This window comes from Narcine bancroftii, chromosome 5, assembly GCF_036971445.1.
Source record: "Narcine bancroftii isolate sNarBan1 chromosome 5, sNarBan1.hap1, whole genome shotgun sequence".
Classification (NCBI taxonomy): Eukaryota; Metazoa; Chordata; class Chondrichthyes; order Torpediniformes; family Narcinidae; genus Narcine; species Narcine bancroftii.
The window spans coordinates 81176430-81197994 of record NC_091473.1 but is presented as its reverse complement, the minus strand read 5'-3'; the positions used below and the strand labels follow the sequence as shown (position 1 = coordinate 81197994).

Here is a 21565-nt window from a genome sequence, read left to right as displayed (position 1 = left end):
CAGGTACTGGGTACGGAGTAGATGATCAGCCATGATTAAAATGAATGGCGGTGTAGGCTTGAAGGGCCAAATGGCCTCCTCTTACACCTATTTTCTATGTTTAACCCTGAATCCACCCCTCTCTCTATCTCCTGCCGTGCTAATCGCGACTTATGCATTCTATTATTTCAGTTGTTCCATCACTGGCCATTTTAGATAGACTGTTTCCAAATGAATCTCCCATAACCCCACCACCTTAAAATATTGTTCAGAGTCAACTTGTACAGAAACAGCCCACTATACTTGTTTGTTCCTTCATGATCTTTAAACCTTACCATCTGTGAACCCGCAGACCAAATGTGTCAACCCCCCTGCAGAGTGCTTTCCAATGCATGACGCTAACGAGAACCAGACAGGTTCTCCACCAGAAGAGAGGGAGAAAATATAAGGCTTGAATAGTTCAAAAGACGGAACCCTGAAGCGAGTGCCAAGTTGTAACTGTCAATTGGCTCGGATAGTCCCGAGGAGGCTTCAGAAGTGAGTAAAGCGCACCGGGTGTGCTCCGGGGAAAGGGAGAACAGGGTCGGGGGCCGCGGTCTTTCACCCAGCGGGCAGTCCTGGTCACGCAGCCAGAGGTGCGTTTCGGGTGGGCGCTGGGTGAGAGGGGCCGGGGGTGAGTACTGTAATCACAACGGCCACGCTGTCTAGGCTGTCTGTGGTCCGACAAGAAATAAAGGCCGCTCCTTTCTCTTTCTCTCTCAACCCCGCGGCTTGGCAACAACGAAAATGAGAACACGAAAATGAGAAAGGAACACAAGTTTAGTTCGGACAGATCCTAGGAGCGGACCCTCGGGGAAAGACGGGTCGCTGTTTACCCTCCTAGACTCTGTTCCGCACCTCCTCCTTTTCCTCTCCCTCGCTCGGCTCACTATTTTCTCCCTTTCCTCTCTTCCGCCTCTTTCCTGCCACACGCTTTCGCCCCCTCTTCTCCCTCCCCTTCCCCTCTTTTCTTCCCTCCCCCTCCCTATGCTCCCCCTCCCTACGCCCGCATTCCTGCCTACCCCCCTCCCCAACCCCCTGCCCCCTCCTCCTCACGCCCCCTGCCCCCTCCTCCTCACGCCCCTGCCCCCTCCTCCTCACGCCCCTGCCCCTCCTCCTCACGCCCCCTGCCCCCCCCTCCTCACGCCCCCTGCCCCCCCCTCCTCACGCCCCCTGCCCCCCTCCACCTCACGCCCCCTGCCCCCCTCCACCTCACGCCCCCTGCCCCCCTCCACCTCACGCCCCCTGCCCCCCTCCACCTCACGCCCCCTGCCCCCTCCTCCTCACGCCCCCTGCCCCCTCCTCCTCACGCCCCCTGCCCCCTCCTCCTCACGCCCCCTGCCCCCTCCTCCTCACGCCCCCTGCCCCCTCCTCCTCACGCCCCCTGCCCCCTCCTCCTCACGCCCCCTGCCCCCTCCTCCTCACGCCCCCTGCCCCCTCCTCCTCACGCCCCCTGCCCCCTCCTCCTCACGCCCCCTGCCCCCTCCTCCTCACGCCCCCTGCCCCCTCCTCCTCACGCCCCCTGCCCCCTCCTCCTCACGCCCCCTGCCCCCTCCTCCTCACGCCCCCTGCCCCCTCCTCCTCACGCCCCCTGCCCCCTCCTCCTCACGCCCCCTGCCCCCTCCTCCTCACGCCCCCTGCCCCCTCCTCCTCACGCCCCCTGCCCCCTCCTCCTCACGCCCCCTGCCCCCTCCTCCTCACGCCCCCTGCCCCCTCCTCCTCACGCCCCCTGCCCCCTCCTCCTCACGCCCCCTGCCCCCTCCTCCTCACGCCCCCTGCCCCCTCCTCCTCACGCCCCCTGCCCCCTCCTCCTCACGCCCCCTGCCCCCTCCTCCTCACGCCCCCTGCCCCCTCCTCCTCACGCCCCCTGCCCCCTCCTCCTCACGCCCCCTGCCCCCTCCTCCTCACGCCCCCTGCCCCTCCTCCTCACGCCCCCTGCCCCCTCCTCCTCACGCCCCCTGCCCCCTCCTCCTCACGCCCCCTGCCCCCTCCTCACGCCCCCTGCCCCCTCCTCCTCACGCCCCCTGCCCCCTCCTCCTCACGCCCCCTGCCCCCTCCTCCTCACGCCCCCTGCCCCCTCCTCCTCACGCCCCCTGCCCCCTCCTCCTCACGCCCCCTGCCCCCTCCTCCTCACGCCCCCTGCCCCCTCCTCCTCACGCCCCCTGCCCCCTCCTCCTCACGCCCCCTGCCCCCTCCTCCTCACGCCCCCTGCCCCCTCCTCCTCACGCCCCCTGCCCCCTCCTCCTCACGCCCCCTCCTCCCCCTCACGCCCCCTCCTCCCCCTCACGCCCCCTCCTCCCCCTCACGCCCCCTCCTCCCCCTCACGCCCCCTCCTCCCCCTCACGCCCCCTCCTCCCCCTCACGCCCCCTCCTCCCCCTCACGCCCCCTCCTCCCCCTCACGCCCCCTCCTCCCCCTCACGCCCCCTCCTCCCCCTCACGCCCCCTCCTCCCCCTCACGCCCCCTCCCCCTCACGCCCCCTCCTCCCCCTCACGCCCCCTCCTCCCCCTCACGCCCCCTCCTCCCCCTCACGCCCCCTCCTCCCCCTCACGCCCCCTCCTCCCCCTCACGCCCCCTCCTCCCCCTCACGCCCCCTCCTCCCCCTCACGCCCCCTCCTCCCCCTCACGCCCCCTCCTCCCCCTCACGCCCCCTCCTCCCCCTCACGCCCCCTCCTCCCCCTCACGCCCCCTCCTCCCCCTCACGCCCCCTCCTCCCCCTCACGCCCCCTCCTCCCCCTCACGCCCCCTCCTCCCCCTCACGCCCCCTCCTCCCCCTCACGCCCCCTCCTCCCCCTCACGCCCCCTCCTCCCCCTCACGCCCCCTCCTCCCCCTCACGCCCCCTCCTCCCCCTCACGCCCCCTCCTCCCCCTCACGCCCCCTCCTCCCCCTCACGCCCCCTCCTCCCCCTCACGCCCCCTCCTCCCCCTCACGCCCCCTCCTCCCCCTCACGCCCCCTCCTCCCCCTCACGCCCCCTCCTCCCCCTCACGCCCCCTCCTCCCCCTCACGCCCCCTCCTCCCCCTCACGCCCCCTCCTCCCCCTCACGCCCCCTCCTCCCCCTCACGCCCCCTCCTCCCCCTCACGCCCCCTCCTCCCCCTCACGCCCCCTCCTCCCCCTCACGCCCCCTCCTCCCCCTCACGCCCCCTCCTCCCCCTCACGCCCCCTCCTCCCCCTCACGCCCCCTCCTCCCCCTCACGCCCCCTCCTCCCCCTCACGCCCCCTCCTCCCCCTCACGCCCCCTCCTCCCCCTCACGCCCCCTCCTCCCCCTCACGCCCCCTCCTCCCCCTCACGCCCCCTCCTCCCCCTCACGCCCCCTCCTCCCCCTCACGCCCCCTCCTCCCCCTCACGCCCCCTCCTCCCCCTCACGCCCCCTCCTCCCCCTCACGCCCCCTCCTCCCCCTCACGCCCCCTCCTCCCCCTCACGCCCCCTCCTCCCCCTCACGCCCCCTCCTCCCCCTCACGCCCCCTCCTCCCCCTCACGCCCCCTCCTCCCCCTCACGCCCCCTCCTCCCCCTCACGCCCCCTCCTCCCCCTCACGCCCCCTCCTCCCCCTCACGCCCCCTCCTCCCCCTCACGCCCCCTCCTCCCCCTCACGCCTCCCTTTTCTACAATCCCCCCCCCCCTATGAAAGTCAGACACATTGCTCTCCACTTGGAACGTGTGGACTCGTCTATAGCATGCATGTTTGCCTTGGTGTTTTCGTCCTTGATATGGTCAAATGCAGCTTGGGCCTCTGCCAGCAGGGGAAATGTGGTGGCTTTGACCAATGGGCGAGCCTTGTCAATATATTTGGGGACCCATTAAGCATAGTATGAAAGGGAGGTCATGCTGCCACTGTACGAAGTACTGATGAGGCCACATCTGGAGTACTGTGTGCAGTTTTGGTCTCTATACTTGAGGAAGGATATATTGGCCTTGGAGGCAGTCCAGAGAAGGTTCACCAGGTTGACCTACAAGGAGAGACTAAATCACCTGGGATTATACTCATTTGAATTCAAAAGAAATAGAGAAGGTCTTCTAGAAACATATAAAATTGTGAAAGGGATAGATAAGATAGAGGCAGGAAAATTGTTTTAACTGGTAGGTGAGACCAGAACTAGGGAACACAGCCTCAAGATTCAGGGGAGTAGACTTAAGACAGAGATGAGGAAAACTGTTTTTCCCAGAGAGTAGTGAATCAGTGGGATTTTCTAGCCAGGGAAGTGGTTGAGGCTACTTCATTAAACTTATTCAAGGTTCCGTTAGATTTTTACATAAAAAAAGAATTAAGGGATTCAGGGGAAAAGGCAGGCAGGTAGGTGGAGTTGAATCAATGATCAGATCAGACATGATCTTATTGAATGACGGAACATGCTTGACGGGCCGGATGGCTTACTCCTGCTCCCATTTCTTATATTTTATGTAACCCTAAGCATCTTTTCAATGCTTTGGGAAAGGTAGCTCTAGCGATAGACACATGCGGACGGGGTCAGGGCTAATGAATGATGCTGTTCTCGACCACACAGCTGAGGATGGCTAGTCATGCTGTCTCGAACGCACATTTGTCTTTGTTATAAGTAAGGTTCAGGAGTTTTGCTGCCTGGAGGAATTTACAGAGATTTGCATTGTGATCTTGCAGCTCATGGCTGTAGATGTTCATATTATCAAGGTATGGGAAAGTAGCCTGCAGTTTATAGTGGTCCACCATGTGGTCCGTCTTCAGCTAGAAAACAGAGATCCTGTCGGTGACGCTGAAAGGGACCCGGAGTAAGTGATCTGCCTGGAATGTGGTATACTGGCATTTCTCCAGGTGGATGGGGAGCTGGTGATGTGCCGATTTCAGGTCGATCGTGGAGAATACCCAATATTGCACAATCTGGTTGACCATATCGGATATGCAGGGAAAGGGGTACACATGGAGCTGCATGTACTGGTTGATGGTCTGGCTGTAATCTATGACCATCCTATTCTTTTCCCTGTTCTTTATCACAACCACCTGGGCCCTCCAAAGGCTATTGTTGGCCTCAATGATGCCCTCGCGCAACAAACGCTGAACCTCTGACTTAATGAACACCTTGTCTGCGGCACAGTATCATCTGCTCCTGGTGGCCACCTGTTTGCAATTGGGGTTGAGATTGGCACACAGTGTAGGCGGGGGGGCTTAATCATGAGAGTCGAGAGGCCAGAGGTCACATCCAAAGGACTGTCTGTGAAATGTTCGTTGCAAACGGTCGGGGGGGGGGGGTGGGTATGGGGGCCATTGAATTTCAATGTCACTTTCTGAAGTTGGCACTGGAAGTCCAGCCCCAGTAGCAAGGAGGCACAGAGTTGTGGCACGATGAGTAGCCTGAAATGTTTGTAAACTGTTCCTCCAACAGTTAGGGTCACTACAAAGGACTCATGGATGGCTGCCGTATGGGATTTGGACGCGAGTGATGTCTTGTGTTTGGCGGGCTGTACCTTGAGGGATAGGTATTTAGAGGTATTGGGGTGAATAAAACTTTCTGTACTCCCGCTATCAAATAAACAATTTGTAACGTGCCCGTTTACTTGGATGTCCATCATGGACCTGGTGAGTTTGTGTGGTCTCTTTTGTTTTAGGATGATGGAGGCCAGTGTAGACTTGCTGTCTGAGTCCAATGGGTGCTCACAATCCCAAGATGGCTGCCCTCACTGTTCCCTCATGGTGTTGGCAGCCTGAGAAGATGGTGTTTTCCACATGGTCCAAAATGGCAGTCCCCAAGACTTGCACATGGCGTTGCTGGTTTGCAGAGGTGATGGTGTTGATTGCACTGTCCAGAGTGGCAATTGTCCACACGCAGCACTGCTAGGTTTCACTAACTGTTTGGACTGGTAGACTTTGGCATGATGTCTTTTTTTCTGCATACTGCCTCCTTGGCAGGGCAGCATTTCCTCAGATGTTTACCTTGCCCGCGGAAGTAGCATTTGGGGTGATTGCCCTCAATGGCGGCCGAGGTCAAGTCACTAGAGGAGTGGGATGGTGACAGCGACCAGTTGCTCATGACGCGGGATGATCTCCCGTCCCAAGATAGCGGCACCCATGGCAACCAAGGGGCGGCCGAGTAATCATCTGAGTTTTGGAGGGCCATGTCCAGCATCTCTGTCAGTTCAACCGCCCTCTGTAGATCAAGTATCTTTTGTACCCTGAGCGGATGCCGGCCATGTAAGCGTCACGGATAAGGTCATCAGCATTCTGGGTGGCAGACGTGGTTTTGCAGTTGCACGCTCTGCATAGGTTCTGGAGGGTCCACAGGCACTCGAGGCTTGACTCACCAGGTTGCTGTTTTCTGGTGGCCAGGAGGTTCCTGGCATAGACCTTATTTACCCTCCTGTGATACTGGGCCTTCAGTATCCCCATGGCCTCGGCTGGCATCGTTGATCATCGGGAATACCAGGGTCCAACTCACGAGAAGAGGAGCCTCAGTCAGTTTTCATCTGTGGTGATAACATCTGTGGCTGCTGTCAGGAAGTCTTCAAAACAGCATAGCCAAAGTTTGAACATGTTCGGTGCGTCAGACAATCAAGGGTCAAAGTTGAGCTTCTCAGGTTTCATATTTCTTGAAAAGTTATTGTTAATAAAATTGATGCACCATCAATAATCACATAAGACTGAAGTTGTGAAACTGACAGGCTTTTATTAACTATAGACTGGAACAGCCGCCAACCTCATTGACTGATCAAGGCAGAGTGAAATGGGGAGCATGCAAAGGGCTATGGGTAGGATCGATCTTGGGAGGCATGTCTAGCCGGCAGCAGCCAATCACAGCATAACTGGTTTACCTCAATAGATCTACCATTTCTGTGTACCATCACATTAGATGGTAGAAATTAGATACTTATTAAGGTAGCTACTTCTTGTGATTTAGAGTTGAAAATGGAATGAAAAACCTGACTTACCAATGGACCTTGTAGCCTTAAAAGGTCTTTACTGCGAAGGTGGATCTCCTGCAAAAATATTTTATCAGGCTTTAACTGGTTCAAATCGTAGAAACACTTTTGATCTTTTGATAGGACTTACCATTCCAACTGAGAAATCTGACAGGCAACCCCACCAGAAGTTCTTGGATTAATTGAGTTATACATTTCAATTTTGTGGGCTGAAATGTTCTAATGAATTTAAAAATCAAGGTGGTTCTCCCTCCAACCCTCCCCTGCCCCACATCATTCAGAATATTTATGCATGTATATGATTATTATGTGTTGTGTGAGAAATCTATTATGCGTTATGTACCGTGTTCTGGAGAAATGCTGTTATCTAGTCATGCACAGTCAGATGATAATAAACTTGAATATAAGTAATCAGAAGTTTTAAAAAAATCCTTCCACATCGTGCAGTTCATTTGCTCCTCAAATGATGCTTCGATATTTATCGAAAACTAAAATCATGTTACTCTGTACTGCATCCCTTTTCACAATTTTCTATTTTTCTTCCCCAGACTCTTTTATTCTGTAGTGCTACGGCCCTCTGCCCCTACTTGAAATAAGGGTTGTTATTTTATTTTTAATGGGATCCTGGAGTACTCATACGATTATTACTTTCTACATTTTCCAATGATGTTGCTCAACTTCTGAGTTTTACTACTTTTCCAGGATTTCCTCAATTAATTATGGCAGGAACTGAACAAATGGGGGAGCCACTCTTCATTCTCAAAAATGAAGATAAGTACACAAATACAACAGAAGTAAAAATGAGTCAGTTCATCCTCCCCTGTCATGCCAACCACTGTGGAGATCTGAATGTAGGACAACTGCTGAAATGGATGGACACCACAGCCTGTCTTTCTGGTAGGTTGCAAACTTGCCAAAACTATTTGTGTGATAAGCTTTGTCCTCGCGTGCCAGCTGAAGTTTTCTTTGCCAGTCATTTTAATTCCTTTCCCCATTCCCACATAGACTGGTCTCGCACCCATTTTCCTAGCCCAGTATTTGATTTTCTTTTCATGCCGCCCTCCCCCCCCACCCCATCGTCTCCTCCCTTACATGTCTCCTCATTCCACCTCTCCCACCATCATTTATCTAGTATCTTATCAGCTCTTGACCCCTCCCTTCCCACAGCACCCATTTTTTAATGCTTACTAGCTCCTCTTCCCATTTTAGTCTTGGCAAAGAGTCTGGACCTACTATGTTCACTGACCATTTCTCTGCTTGGCTACTGCCTGACCTCTCCATCTTCTCTTTGTTTGCTTAAAATTCTAGCATCTGCACTTTTTTTCAAAGCTACATAACAGATTGTTATGAGCCCAAAGGACCCAAACCCCAGCAGCAATAGACATTCACCAAGAGGTTTTTAAAACAAAAGTTGTTTTTAATCAACTTTAAACATGAAAACCGAATCAAACTTTAACTTATCTCTATACTTAACTAACCCAAATTAACCCCCTTCTAATTCTAAGTACACATGTATGTAATGTGTGTGTAAATTTAAGAAAAGTTCTTTGGTTCACAGTTCAATCTCACTTCTCCTTCTTCCAAGTTCTCTGGATGCAGGCAATTCTTATACTGTGTACAGAATTTAATATGTATAAAGTTCACCAGGCTTTGATGCTTGAAAGGTAAATGTTTACCGCTCAGGAAGGTTCTTGTAGGGTTTGTGAAGAGAGATTTGTTCCAGGATTTCCGCAACTGAGGTACCAGAGTAAGCAGAGATGTGAGGGAGCCTCACTTCAAAATGATTAACAAAACATTTTTGCAACAAACTGGCAGGCTTTTGCGAGTGGCATCCCCTTCTCCATTAAATCAGTTGACTGATATGATGAGTGCATTTTCTGATTTAGTTACTTCATTATTTTTATCTATTCATTTCCTCCAGTGTTAAAATGATTTTTTAAAAAAGACTTCAAAGCTTTTATAGAAATCTAATAGCAGATGGTTTTGCTTCTGCTGCTTATGCTCTGGGATCCACCCACTTGGCATTCAAAAGCTGGGGTAATACAGATCATCTGATAAGCAGGTCCAAAATTTTTGCAACCAAACCACTATCAATAGCTTTGTTTTGTGGCAGCAGCTCGAGTCAATTGCTGGTGAAAATCTGAGCAGCCAGAAAAAATGCCAAGTCATACGAGTTCCTGCTTACTGCAGTCACATCAGCTTGTCTGCATCAAGCTCCTCTAACATCAGAAGAACATTCCAACACAGTGAGATAATGAGGGAGAGAGTTAGCAGAAATAACTAAACGTGTTGCTTTTTCAAAGCCAAAATGAATGTAATTGGAGGATTTCTAATTGGCAGAGGGAAACCTCTGTCAGGGTGATATGGTTAGCATAGCAATTGGCACAGTGCTATTACAGCACCAACAACCCAGGTTTGAATTCAGTGCTCTCTGTAAGGAGTTTGTATGTTTTCCCCATGTCTGTGTGAGTTTCCTCTGTGTTCTCCAGTTTCTTTCCACCTTTCAAAAACATATAGCAGTTCTAGGTTAATTGGAGTATTTGGGTGGCACAGACTCATGGGCTGGAAGGGCCTGTTACTGTGCTGCATGTCTAAATTAAAAAAAAATTATCATGGGACAGACAGGGTGCATTAAAAAGAATGCTGTAGAAAACAAACCATAGGCACTGGATTCACTTAAGGCAAGAGAAACCAGAATTAAGGTGAAGATTGTAAACAGCTTTGTAGATGAGAAGCTTGTTTGACATATTGAGCAATGGGGTGGGGATGTTGATGGGAAAAGGTTAGTAAGTGGGCGGGATTTGCCATACGTTATGTGACTGGTGGAGATATTAATGATTTTCAGTTAATAATAAATTGATGTTGGAGAGAGAATTGTGAAGTAAAAGCGGAAATATGATTAAGGAGATTTTTTTAGTAAATTGATAAAATATGAAGAGTAATGTCTTGTTCTTAAGGTATGGGTGGGTTAAAGAAAACACCCCTTTAAATTAATGCTAGATTCTTTCTGGTTCCTGGGAATGTGAGTTGTCTAGTTGTGTTGAATTTCTTGGTAAGGTATTGTGTGTTTGTTAAGGAAGTAGAACATAGAACATTGGAGCCTAGCATTGGTCCTTTGGCCCATGATGTTGTTCTGACCTATATAAATCTACTACACAGCAATCTAATGCGCCCCACCTCATAACCATAACCCTCTATTTTTCTTACATCCACGTGCCTATCGAAGAGTATGTTAAATGTCCCATTATACCAGTCTCCACCACCATCCTGCAATGCATTACAAGCATCCACTACTCCATTCGCTGTAAACAATATCCTAAGGTATTTACTATTGTTGCCCTGGGTGACCACCCTGAGTATTGCCTCTCGTAATCTTGTATCCAAAGAGAAAAGTCCTAGGTCAGCCAATCTTGCTTCATAAGTATATTCTCCAATCCAGACAATATCCTGGTCAATCTCCTCCGTACCCGCTCCAAAGCATCTACATCATTCCTATAATGGAATGACTAGAACTGAACTCAATACTCAAAGTGTGGACTAACTAGAGATTTATAAAGCTGCTACATAAACTCACAGTTCTTGAACTCAATCCCTGACTAGTAGCAGACCATACAGTATGTCTTCTTAACCTCCCTGTCAAATTGTGCAGCATCTTCAAGGGATTTATGATCTTGGACCCCGAGTCCCCAAGATCTCTTAAGAATCCAGCCATTAACCATATACTCTGCCTTTAAGTTTGACCTTCCAAAGTGCATCATTTCAAACTGGATTGATCAAGATGTGATACTTCTCTGCCCAACTCTGCATTCAGTCTATATTTCTGTTACAACCAATGACCACCTTCCATGCTATTCACAGCACCTCCAACTTTCATGTCATCTACAAATTTACTGATCCACCTTCCACTTCCTCATCCAATTCATTTTTAAAATTCACAAAGACCAAGTATCCTGGAACAGATCCCTGAAAAACTGTATTTCCTTTGTTTTGTGTCATGATTTACGCATTTTTACCACTTGAGTGTTAGTTTGTATTCAGACTCTATTAATTGGATGCAGTTTCCTTTGCAGGCTGTGTATCTTGATGTTAAATTTCACTCTAGTTCCATGTGTATATCCGTCCACTGAACAAAAAGAAGTTGAAATGTAGCTGTAAACGATCCATCCCATTCCAAAGGATTTAAAGATGAATGGTATCAAGAACACAGAATGTTGCAAATATTGTTCTGAAACATTGTTCAAAGGTTTCTTTTATTATCATATAATCATACATTAAAATATAATAATCTTGATATCTTTCAACTTTCATCTGCTGCAAGGCAAACAAAGAGTTGCCATGAGCATTGCCTGGTGCCCCTAACAATAGAAGTAAAAGAGAGTTCCTTTAGAGTCACTTAGTGTCCATGGATTCACCTCCATTGCTCCCGCAGCCTCTGCAGCCATGCAGATTTCAGTTCAAACCACCGGCAATCTGATCTCCAGATCCAAACCTTTGAAAGGTTCAAAAAGCCTTCAGCCCCTGAGCTCCTTTGGGAGCCCTTCATGCCCTCAGCACCTTCTCAAATCCCAGTTCTGATACCTGGTTCCCATGACCCAGCCTCCAGCAACCCACAGTTTGGGTTCTTCAACTGCAAGGTGCCAGCAGCCCACAGCCTACGTGGGTTCTTCAGCCGCTAAGCCCCTTGCTGATCCGCTGCCATGGTCGCTGTCCTGTAGGGACATCCCTTGTGCTTCTCCTTCTCAGTTGATGTGTTCTCCCTGTTTCTGGTGCCAAGTGCTGGTCCACTGCTCCCCAGAAGCCTGTTCTATGCTGTCCAGCACAGACACTGCCATCTTGGGCTCTTTGGCCCGTTGATCCCTTTAACAGGCCATTTAAAGCCTGAATGGAGCCATTGTCATTAGGAGTGGTGGTAGGATCTTGAGGAGCAGCGCTGTGTCTCTGCTCCCTTCTTTTCTGGGTTTGAATGCTGCTATTACAGCTCTGTCAGCACTGATTTTTTTTAACATTTAAATTATTGAATGGGTAGGATTGAGCTACAATGCAGCAAAGCCTTGTTTAGTAAATTAATCTCTGGTTTCTGGTTGGCTTCATTTATTCCACATTTAATTATATCTGCCCTGCACATTCTTCAATGTGACAAACTGCATGAAACTTGGAAAATGCATCATTCTCTGGAACTAATGTCAAAAGTTAAACTTGATTTTCTGGTTTGGAAGCATTCCTATCTTTAACTTGGGACAAGGGATTGAGAATGTGTGCATTCAAATGCTGAACATAACAGTGATCTTCTGGATATTAGTTTATTATAGATAGGAAGTGTTACTGCTCAACCATTGTCCTAGTATCTCAAATAACATCAATTGTACCTGGTATAGATAACAACCCATATCAAAGTTCCATTGCTTTTGTATGCATTTAAAATGTGTATAACCATGGTGAGTTTTAGAGTGAGTGAATTTTAGGCTTTAAATGTAATGCATTTTCTTGTCAATGTTTTTCTTCTCTCATCTCTTCCCATTGTACCCTGCAGCAGAAAGACATGCAAATTGCCCATGTGTTACTGTCTCAATGGACGACATTGACTTTGAACATAGACTCAGGTAGTGATTTTTGATTTTCTTTGTGTTTAATGGCATTCTCACAATGGTGAGAATATTTCTGAATATCTATAATGTTGCATGACAAACCAAGGTTTATTGTGGTTTACAACCATGGCTTTCATTGTGAAGAATACATCAGTTACATTCCACAATCTTAAGGATATGATTCTGGTTGTGGTTATGCTCTTACATGTGCCATTCACTAGGATTCAATTTGGGCAGTAATTCAGAAGAGGCAAGCTGAAAAGTCTGTAATTCAAAAGGTTTAAGTGGCGGTGGGGGGGGGGGAGGGAAACAACTATATGTGTGACATCCCCAGTAAAATAATAAAGTCTTACATCAAGAAGCTGGAAAGCATTGATTCTCATATTAGGAGGCTGATAAGGGGTATATAAAGTGCATAATACTGACATAGAAAATCTCTTGCTAAGAGTTTAGTGTGGTTTTACTTCTGTTATGTGCCCCATAGAATATCAATATTTCCACTTCAGAGTTTGAATATTGAATTTAAGGACTGATCTTCATTTAAATTGTCTGACCATCTCAGTTTTGGACACAATTGTGCACTCCAGATTAACATCCTTATTTTCTTGTATTACAACAAATACTGTATTGGATATAAAATTTCTTGTGACTTGCAAATACAACGGTATCTTTCTTTCAATCCAGTATTGGGTGGACTGATTGCTGAGAGGTGGCTAGATTGATTCCTGAATTACCCTGTGAACAATTATTTGGCGAAAGTACTCTGGGGCTTAAAAGAATGAAAGGCAATTCCTTTGAGAAAGGTCAGCTTGAGGATACTGGGAAGGGTTTAGATGGTTGGAATCAGTGGTCTGAGAAGTGAAGTCAAGGTGGAAAATCATGTCAGCTGTTGGAATTTAAAAAAGCACAGATGCTGAAATCTTAAAATAGAAAATCCTAGAAACAGTTAGAGAATCAGGCAGCATCTTTGAAGAGAGAAATGTAATACCAGTAAATGTTTCAGATTGATGACCTGTCATTAGAAATAGGCCCCTCTTGCTTCTTGTTCTCACACTTGCTCTGAGTCTTGTTCCAAATGGCCTACTAGTTTTCTGTACTCGGTTATCACCATGTTAAATAATTTTAGACGTGCAGCACAGTACAGGCCCTTCCAGCCCACAAGCCCATGCACAGAAATACACCAATTAACTGACAACACCCATATGTTTTGAAGGGTGGGAGAAAAACTGGAGCACTCGGAGGAAACCCATGCAGACATGAGGAGAACTTACAAACTCCTTACAGATTCTAACCAAGGTCCCTGGCACTGTAATAGCATTGTGCTAACTGCTACACTAACCTTGTAGCCAATTTACCATGTAATTTTTTTTCTTGACAAAGTTGCACAATATGCAAAACATATTTTATGGTCCGAAGCTGATTTAAAGACAAAGTAGATATGAACGTCATGTTTGTGGCAAGTTGGAACATTGAACTCTCCCCTGTTGCATCAGGTCATTATTTTCTTTTTGCATTTTTTTTTGTTGCTTCTGGCAGTCCTATTTTGAAGGGTGAACTGCTATGGATCTGCAGTTTCTATATTTGTTGTAAATTCTTTGAGTGGCCTCTAATCATTTAAAATGAAGAAAAACACTATTTAGAAATAAAGTACATTTGCTTTGGTATATACATTAAACTACAGGTGTCCCTGCCTGCCAGTATAGCTAACCTTTTATCTTTTAGCTACTTTTGATCTGCTATGTTGCCAGCACTTCTTCCTCCTTTAATAAATAGTGTGCTTATACTTGCTTTCCTCCAATCTGTGAGCTCCATTCTGGAATCCAAGGAACTTTGGATGATGATACCCAATGCATCTGCTATCTCCAGAGTCAGCTCTTTCAAAACCTTGCACTGCAAGTCATCAAGTCCTTGGGATTCATTGGGTTTTGATCCATTTTTGTAACTCGTGTTTAATTTCTGGTTATTGATTTACTGCACAGTCATTGCTACAAATACATTTGCCTTACTGATTTATTCCATCTTTTGCATTCTCACAATAATGTGAATCCAATAAACATTTCTCTCTACCCCGTACCCTTGCTACTTCTTTGCTCTACATAAACTTATTCTACTCGATTTTCTGATTCATGACACTTTTTCCTTGCTGTCTTTATTCCTTTCCTTATTGTCCTCCTTTTTCACTTTGCCTCTCTCCTAAAAAGAATGCTCAGTCTTGGTCACTTTGTCACCATGTCTTCAATGATAATTAGTTTGTACCCATGTGTTATTGTTTCTGTGGCTTTGAGCCATTTGATTTCAGTGACAAAATGCACAATGTTTCAAGCTTGGTAACCTTGGATGCTTTATGTACAATTTATTTTGGAAATTTACCCAAATTTATGGAGGTGACAAAATGAGATTTAGAAACAGCAGCAGTAAATGATACTTAAAGGTTTTCAAGTTATGTCATAGGGATAAATACTTTGAATGTTCCTTTATTGTCATCTAATATAACAGGTGTAATATGACACGAAATTAGAGTTAAAAGAGAAGCAAAAGAGAGACCCCCAGAGTCACTGTGTGTTCTCTGAAGCCTCTGCAGCCACACAGACTTCAGTCCCAACCATCAGCAACCCGAGCTCCAGATCCAAACTTGAAGTGTGGATTCATAGAAAAAATAAAATTTTCATTTACAGTACATGTTACGTGACCTTTTGGATGTCTCATACTACTTTACAGAAAATGAAGTACCTTTGAAGTGTAGTCATGCTGGTATTATAGCACAGGTAACTTGAGCAGAACAAGACTCCATAAATGGCAATCTTGAAGCAATCGGTTCTGAATTATTGACCAGAATTCTCATGCTGAGCCTTGGACACCTACAATTCCTTGAAAGTGAAGACAGGAACCTTTGAGAGGTTGAGAGTGTTGGCCTGAGTGGGCCATGATTGATGTGAAGAACCATGAATACTGGGTGCTGGCCTGAAGGGGGAAGCTGAAGGTCAACAGTTGAAGCAGCTGGATTGGTCTTAGTAGTAAATCTGGTATGTTAGCTACATGAGTCAAGGAATATTTTTAAAAAACAATTTTGTCTCATAGAGATATACTGTGTCTGTGCTGATCTACTTTAATCCCACTTGCACCAATTCCATTTCCCACTATATCATTCTCACACCTGTCCAGATTCACTTTAAATATTTTTACTTTTTCCCCAAAAATAAATTTTATTCACATTAAGACTATGTACAAAGGAAAACGATGCATAGTCTTTTTGCATCCTTAGTGTCATTACATGTACATTGTGACATTATTCCTCCAATTTGCTACATAGCACACCACGGAACACTGATGTGGCCTTTTGTAGTTCCTTCCCCCTCTGTTGTTTCAAGGAGCATCCCCTCTGGTCTCAGGATCTCAATGCCAAGAAGCAGAAAGACTCTTGGCTGCTGTTATTGTTCCTGTCTCCTTCATCTTCATTAGTAGGTGTGCATAAAATATACTCCTATCTCTCACATTAAAATTGTGCCCTCAAGTTGAGACCATGGGAAACAGACTCTACTACCTTAAACTTCATTGAAAAATTAGAAAATTGTCAAGAAAATGTGTGGAGACCAAAGTATTTGGAGTTGTGTTATAGAGCCTTGTGAAAATTGGAAGTTCAAGATAATGCTGAGTATGTGGACTCAAAATAACATAAGATGGAGCTTAATAGTCTTTACGAGGATTAAGGATGTTAGGTACTCAATGAACTTGCTATTGGGAAATAACAAAAGAACATGTCAAAATTAACAGGATAGCAGATGTTCAATGAATTTGCAAGTAATTTTCTTGGAAATTCTGAATGCTTTTATTTTCTTCTAGTGTTGGACAAGTAGTGAACATTAAAGCAAAAGTGAATCGTGCCTTCAACACAAGTCTAGAGGTTGGAACCTTATATTGTATAAAGGGTTTCACAAAGTTAATTGAATGACCCAACTAAATATAATGGTTTAAAATTATTAAGAACTTGTATCTTTTTATTTTTAATCTATTTTTTTTTCTCCATATGACTAGTGTCTGCAGTTTGTTGACAGTCAACTGTTTTTTAAAAAAGTTCATACAGAAATACAGTGGTTCAGCCTAAGCCTGCCACTGTGTCTGCATGTCCAAAATTTGAAATCAGAAATCAGAGCAATGGCTGATTTTTCTTTATCCTCTGCACCACATCTGGAAACTCAATGAAGCCAGCATGGGGTGGGGGGGGGGGTGTGGGGGGTGGGGCAGGGGGTGGGGAGGCTGCTTTTCCCACAATTGTCAGAACTGTGCATTTGGGTTGGAGTTTTTTTTGCTGGGTAATGGTGTACAGATTAATTTAGAAAGGAATTCTTTACCTAGGTTGGAATTATCATCACTTCAGAAGATCCCTTGAGTGGAAAGCAGTGGAAGGTCTGCAATGCATTTGCTACATTTGTAGCCAAGGGACAAGGATCAGGAAAGGTAAGAATGTGAGTTTGTACAAGAGAACTGAGTACAAGAGCGCTTTATCCACAAGTAGTACAAGAGCGCTTTATCCACAAAATATTATTTTATTTAAAATTGCCATACATGCTCCTTTTCAATTGGTAAATATCCAAGGAAATTTAACTGTATTTGCATGAGCAATAACCCAAAGTTCCTCAACATGATTATCCAACTGCACGAAAACCAACAAGGTCGGGTCAGATACAGCAATGAGCTCTCTGAACCCTTCTCCATTAACAATGGCGTGAAGCAAGGCTGCGTTCTCGCACCAACCCTCTTTTCAATCTTCTTCAGCATGATGCTGAACCAAGCCATGAAAGACCCCAACAATGAAGACGCTGTTTACATCCGGTACCGCACGGATGGCAGTCTCTTCAATCTGAGGCGCCTGCAAGCTCACACCAAGACACAAGAGAAACTTGTCCGTGAACTACTCTTTGCAGATGATGCCGCTTTAGTTGCCCATTCAGAGCCAGCTCTTCAGCGCTTGACGTCCTGCTTTGCGGAAACTGCCAAAATGTTTGGCCTGGAAGTCAGCCTGAAGAAAACGGAGGTCCTCCATCAGCCAGCTCCCCACCATGACTACCAGCCCCCCCACATCTCCATCGGGCACACAAAACTCAAAACGGTCAACCAGTTTACCTATCTCGGCTGCACCATTTCATCAGATGCAAGGATCGACAATGAGATAGACAACAGACTCGCCAAGGCAAATAGCGCCTTTGGAAGACTACACAAAAGAGTCTGGAAAAACAACCAACTGAAAAACCTCACAAAGATAAGCGTATACAGAGCCGTTGTCATACCCACACTCCTGTTCGGCTCCGAATCATGGGTCCTCTACCGGCACCACCTACGGCTCCTAGAACGCTTCCACCAGCGTTGTCTCCGCTCCATCCTCAACATCCATTGGAGCGCTCACACCCCTAACGTCGAGGTACTCGAGATGGCAGAGGTCAACAGCATCGAGTCCACGCTGCTGAAGATCCAGCTGCGCTGGATGGGTCACGTCTCCAGAATGGAGGACCATCGCCTTCCCAAGATCGTATTATATGGCGAGCTCTCCACTGGCCACCGTGACAGAGGTGCACCAAAGAAAAGGTACAAGGACTGCCTAAAGAAATCTCTTGGTGCCTGCCACATTGACCACCGCCAGTGGGCTGATAACGCCTCAAACCGTGCATCTTGGCGCCTCACAGTTTGGCGGGCAGCAACCTCCTTTGAAGAAGACCGCAGAGCCCACCTCACTGACAAAAGGCAAAGGAGGAAAAACCCAACACCCAACCCCAACCAACCAATTTTCCCTTGCAACCGCTGCAATCGTGTCTGCCTGTCCCGCATCGGACTGGTCAGCCACAAACGAGCCTGCAGCTGACGTGGACTTTTTACCCCCTCCATAAATCTTCGTCCGCGAAGCCAAGCCAAAGAAAAAAGAACAATAAAAGCAGGAAATGCTTTTTCATTTGAATAGTCATGGATGTCAATGACTCAACTCCCTCAAGGCTGTGGATGCTGTCAAATTTAAATTGTTGAGATGGTTTGTTTGACATAAGTTTTTGTCCTTAAAAATATATACTGTTTCTCAGATGGATTGAATTTTACTTCTTGAGGGTAATTTTAATCAAACTCGCTGAGCAAGAATCCATCAAATACTCCTTTGTCACTCTGCCAGATAGTACTGATAGGGAGGTTAGATTAAACTTGTCTCTACTGTCACTAGTGTATTTGTGCAACATAGATCAGAAACATTGGGAATGTGATTTTTGATTTACTTAATGTGAAATTAAATCTTTTTTTCCTGTAATAAATGGCAATGGTAAAGTAGTTATTTTGTGTGAGATGTTTAGCAGTATGACATTCCAAGATACTGGACAAGGGGATATGGGGAAAAGGCGCGAGAATGGGGTTGAAAGGAAAAATGTACATCAATCATGATTTGAATGGTGAGCAGACTTAATAGGTAGAATGGCCTAATTCTGCTCCTAGGTCCTGTAGTCTGATGGACTAAGATTAGTAAGTTAAACCAAAAACAAGAATTTGCAGAGTGAGGAAGAGTGTTTCTCTTCTGTAACTTTTGCATATAGACAACCAAATGAGTTCTCAGTAGAACAATATGTACACTAAATGTTTCCTTAATGTTGATGTGATCAACTGTTGTAACATTTTTCATGTATCTTTTCAAATGTGGCTACATTTGCCATATCATTTCTAGTTGTATGTATGACATATATGTAAATTCTGTACCGTGAAGCAAGATTCGTCCCTAGTCTCACTATGACTCAGCTGTTCATTCAAATTAAAAAAAAAAGTTTATATGATGATTTAAAATATTACTAGTGTCAGAGTTCATAGTTTTAGTACTGATTGGATTAAAGTATCAAGAGGTTCTACAATTTGTGTAAAATCAAAGTGCCTGGTGAATTGATATTGAAGTGGTTGAAAAATTCCCTGCCTATTTCTGTCTGTGAAATCAATCTTTTAACGTGGAAACCCATGCCATAATGAGCATATTTTTGAGGAGGTAAACTCTTTGCCAGGATTTAAACACATTAAAGATTATTTAACAATCCTGCTTGGTGGGATCACTGCAGGAGTTTTCAAATTTATTTTATCCCAAATGCTAATACTTTCATATAGGTCACTTAATACACATGGAGCTCCAGTATTGGTTCCTGTGGCACACCAGCTGTCACATCTTTCCAGCCAGTTTCTCTGTTGCTCTTTCTTTACCAATCTTCTGCCCATGGTTCCTCCTATGCCATGAGCTCTTTTGTTTTCTGCAGTAATCTTCAATGAGCCATCTTCTCAAATGCTTTCAGGAAATCTATGTATTGCATATGCATACATTTTCTTTATTCACCTATTATATAACCGAGCAATTTGCAGCTGTTAAAAATAGGTCAGGAGCATGCATGTACACTGAATATAGATGTTAGGATGCAGCAAGAACTACAATAACCCTTGGAGACATCTGTAATCATAGAGCTGGTTGCAGAAATGAGCGGCAGCATTGATAGGAGAAAAGGGCAGAATTGTCTGAGGATGTAACTGTATCTTTCAGAGCACTCTCCCTGCAGTGTTCCAGCAACTTTATTTAAAAAAAAAACAAATACTGTCAACAACCTTGTTGGTGAAATTCCTAAAAACACTACTTTGGAACTGCATACTTGCATTATGCTTGAAAATTACATTGACAATGTGTTTTTTCAAATAATTTCAAGGGGCAGTGTTTTAACAATTTGCTTCTTCAACCCTTTGTGACCATATTTCTAATATCTCCAATCGCCATTTTCTCATGGATGAGCAATTCTACCATTTCAGATCACCCAATTCTTCAAGGCTAATTTCCTTGACTAAGTTGATGATTTTTTTTCCCACTGAACTTTAGGGGTAGCATTAAATCTTTTCAAGCCTTTTACACAGGCAGGCCATGCTTTTCATATAGTTGTTTGGTGTATATATATGCATATGTTTGTGTTTGGGGATAATATTGGAATTTGCACATAATTCTGTCAGAAAGTTTCTTTTTTCTGAATACCCTATTAATTTCTGTAAAATTGATCTAATTAGATATAAGCAAGAGGCAATCTTTCTCCTAGAAATGTCTGGTTAGGACTATTACACAGGCTGCATGATCCTGCTGCAGCACATGGTTATACAAATGGTAGCTTGCATTTCTATAGTAGTAGTAGTAAAACACGAAAGTCTGCAGACACCATGGTTGAAGTAAAAACACAATGCTTGAGAAACTCAGCAGATCAAATAGTCTACTTTATCTTTTCTTTGGCTTGGCTTCGCGGACGAAGATTTATGGAGGGGGTAAGAGTCCACGTCAGCTGCAGGCTCGTTTGTGGCTGACAAGTCCGATGCGGGACAGGCAGACACGGTTGCAGCGGTTGCAGGGGAAAATTGGTGGGTTGGGGTTGGGTGTTGGGTTTTTCCTCCTTTGCCTTTTGTCAGTGAGGTGGGCTCTGCGGTCTTCTTCAAAGGAGGTTGCTGCCCGCCAAACTGTGAGGCGCCAAGATGCACGGTTTGAGGCGATATCAGCCCACTGGCGGTGGTCAATGTGGCAGGCACCAAGAGATTTCTTTAGGCAGTCCTTGTACCTTTTCTTTGGTGCACCTCTGTCACGATGGCCAGTGGAGAGCTCGCCATATAACACGATCTTGGGAAGGCGATGGTCCTCCATTCTGGAGACGTGACCCACCCAACGCAGCTGGATCTTCAGCAGCGTGGACTCGATGCTGTCGACCTCTGCCATCTCGAGTACTTCGACGTTAGGGATGAAAGCGCTCCAATGGATGTTGAGGATGGAGCGGAGACAACGCTGGTGGAAGCGTTCTAGGAGCCGTAGGTGATGCCGGTAGAGGACCCATGATTCGGAGCCGAACAGGGGTGTGGGTATGACAACGGCTCTGTATACGCTTATCTTTGTGAGGTTTTTCAGTTGGTTGTCTTTATATAGCAAAGATAAAGATACATAACTAACATTTTGGGCTTGAGCCCTTCATCAGGGACTCAAGCCTGAAACACTGGTAATGTACCTGTATCTTTATCCTTTCTATATAAAGTACACTCTTTGACCTGCTGAGTT

At 46.5% G+C, this 21565-nt stretch overlaps 1 protein-coding gene across 3 annotated transcripts in view; it reads left to right on the top strand.

Moving 5' to 3' along the window:
- The first annotated feature begins 200 nt into the window (after positions 1 to 200).
- The window catches only part of LOC138763603 (acyl-coenzyme A thioesterase 11-like), an 80516-nt gene continuing 59151 nt past the window's right edge, over positions 201 to 21565 (top strand). Inside the window, exons 1-5 of one of the 3 annotated variants that reach the window (XM_069938029.1) lie at positions 201 to 516; positions 7610 to 7804; positions 12438 to 12507; positions 16333 to 16393; positions 16846 to 16947. In XM_069938029.1, coding sequence (XP_069794130.1) covers positions 7627 to 7804; positions 12438 to 12507; positions 16333 to 16393; positions 16846 to 16947 — 411 coding nt within the window. In that variant the 5' untranslated portion in view covers positions 201 to 516; positions 7610 to 7626. Of the gene's footprint in view, positions 517 to 556; positions 615 to 7609; positions 7805 to 12437; positions 12508 to 16332; positions 16394 to 16845; positions 16948 to 21565 lie in introns of those variants that run through there. The other 2 variants (XM_069938027.1, XM_069938028.1) reach the window with 2 other exon arrangements.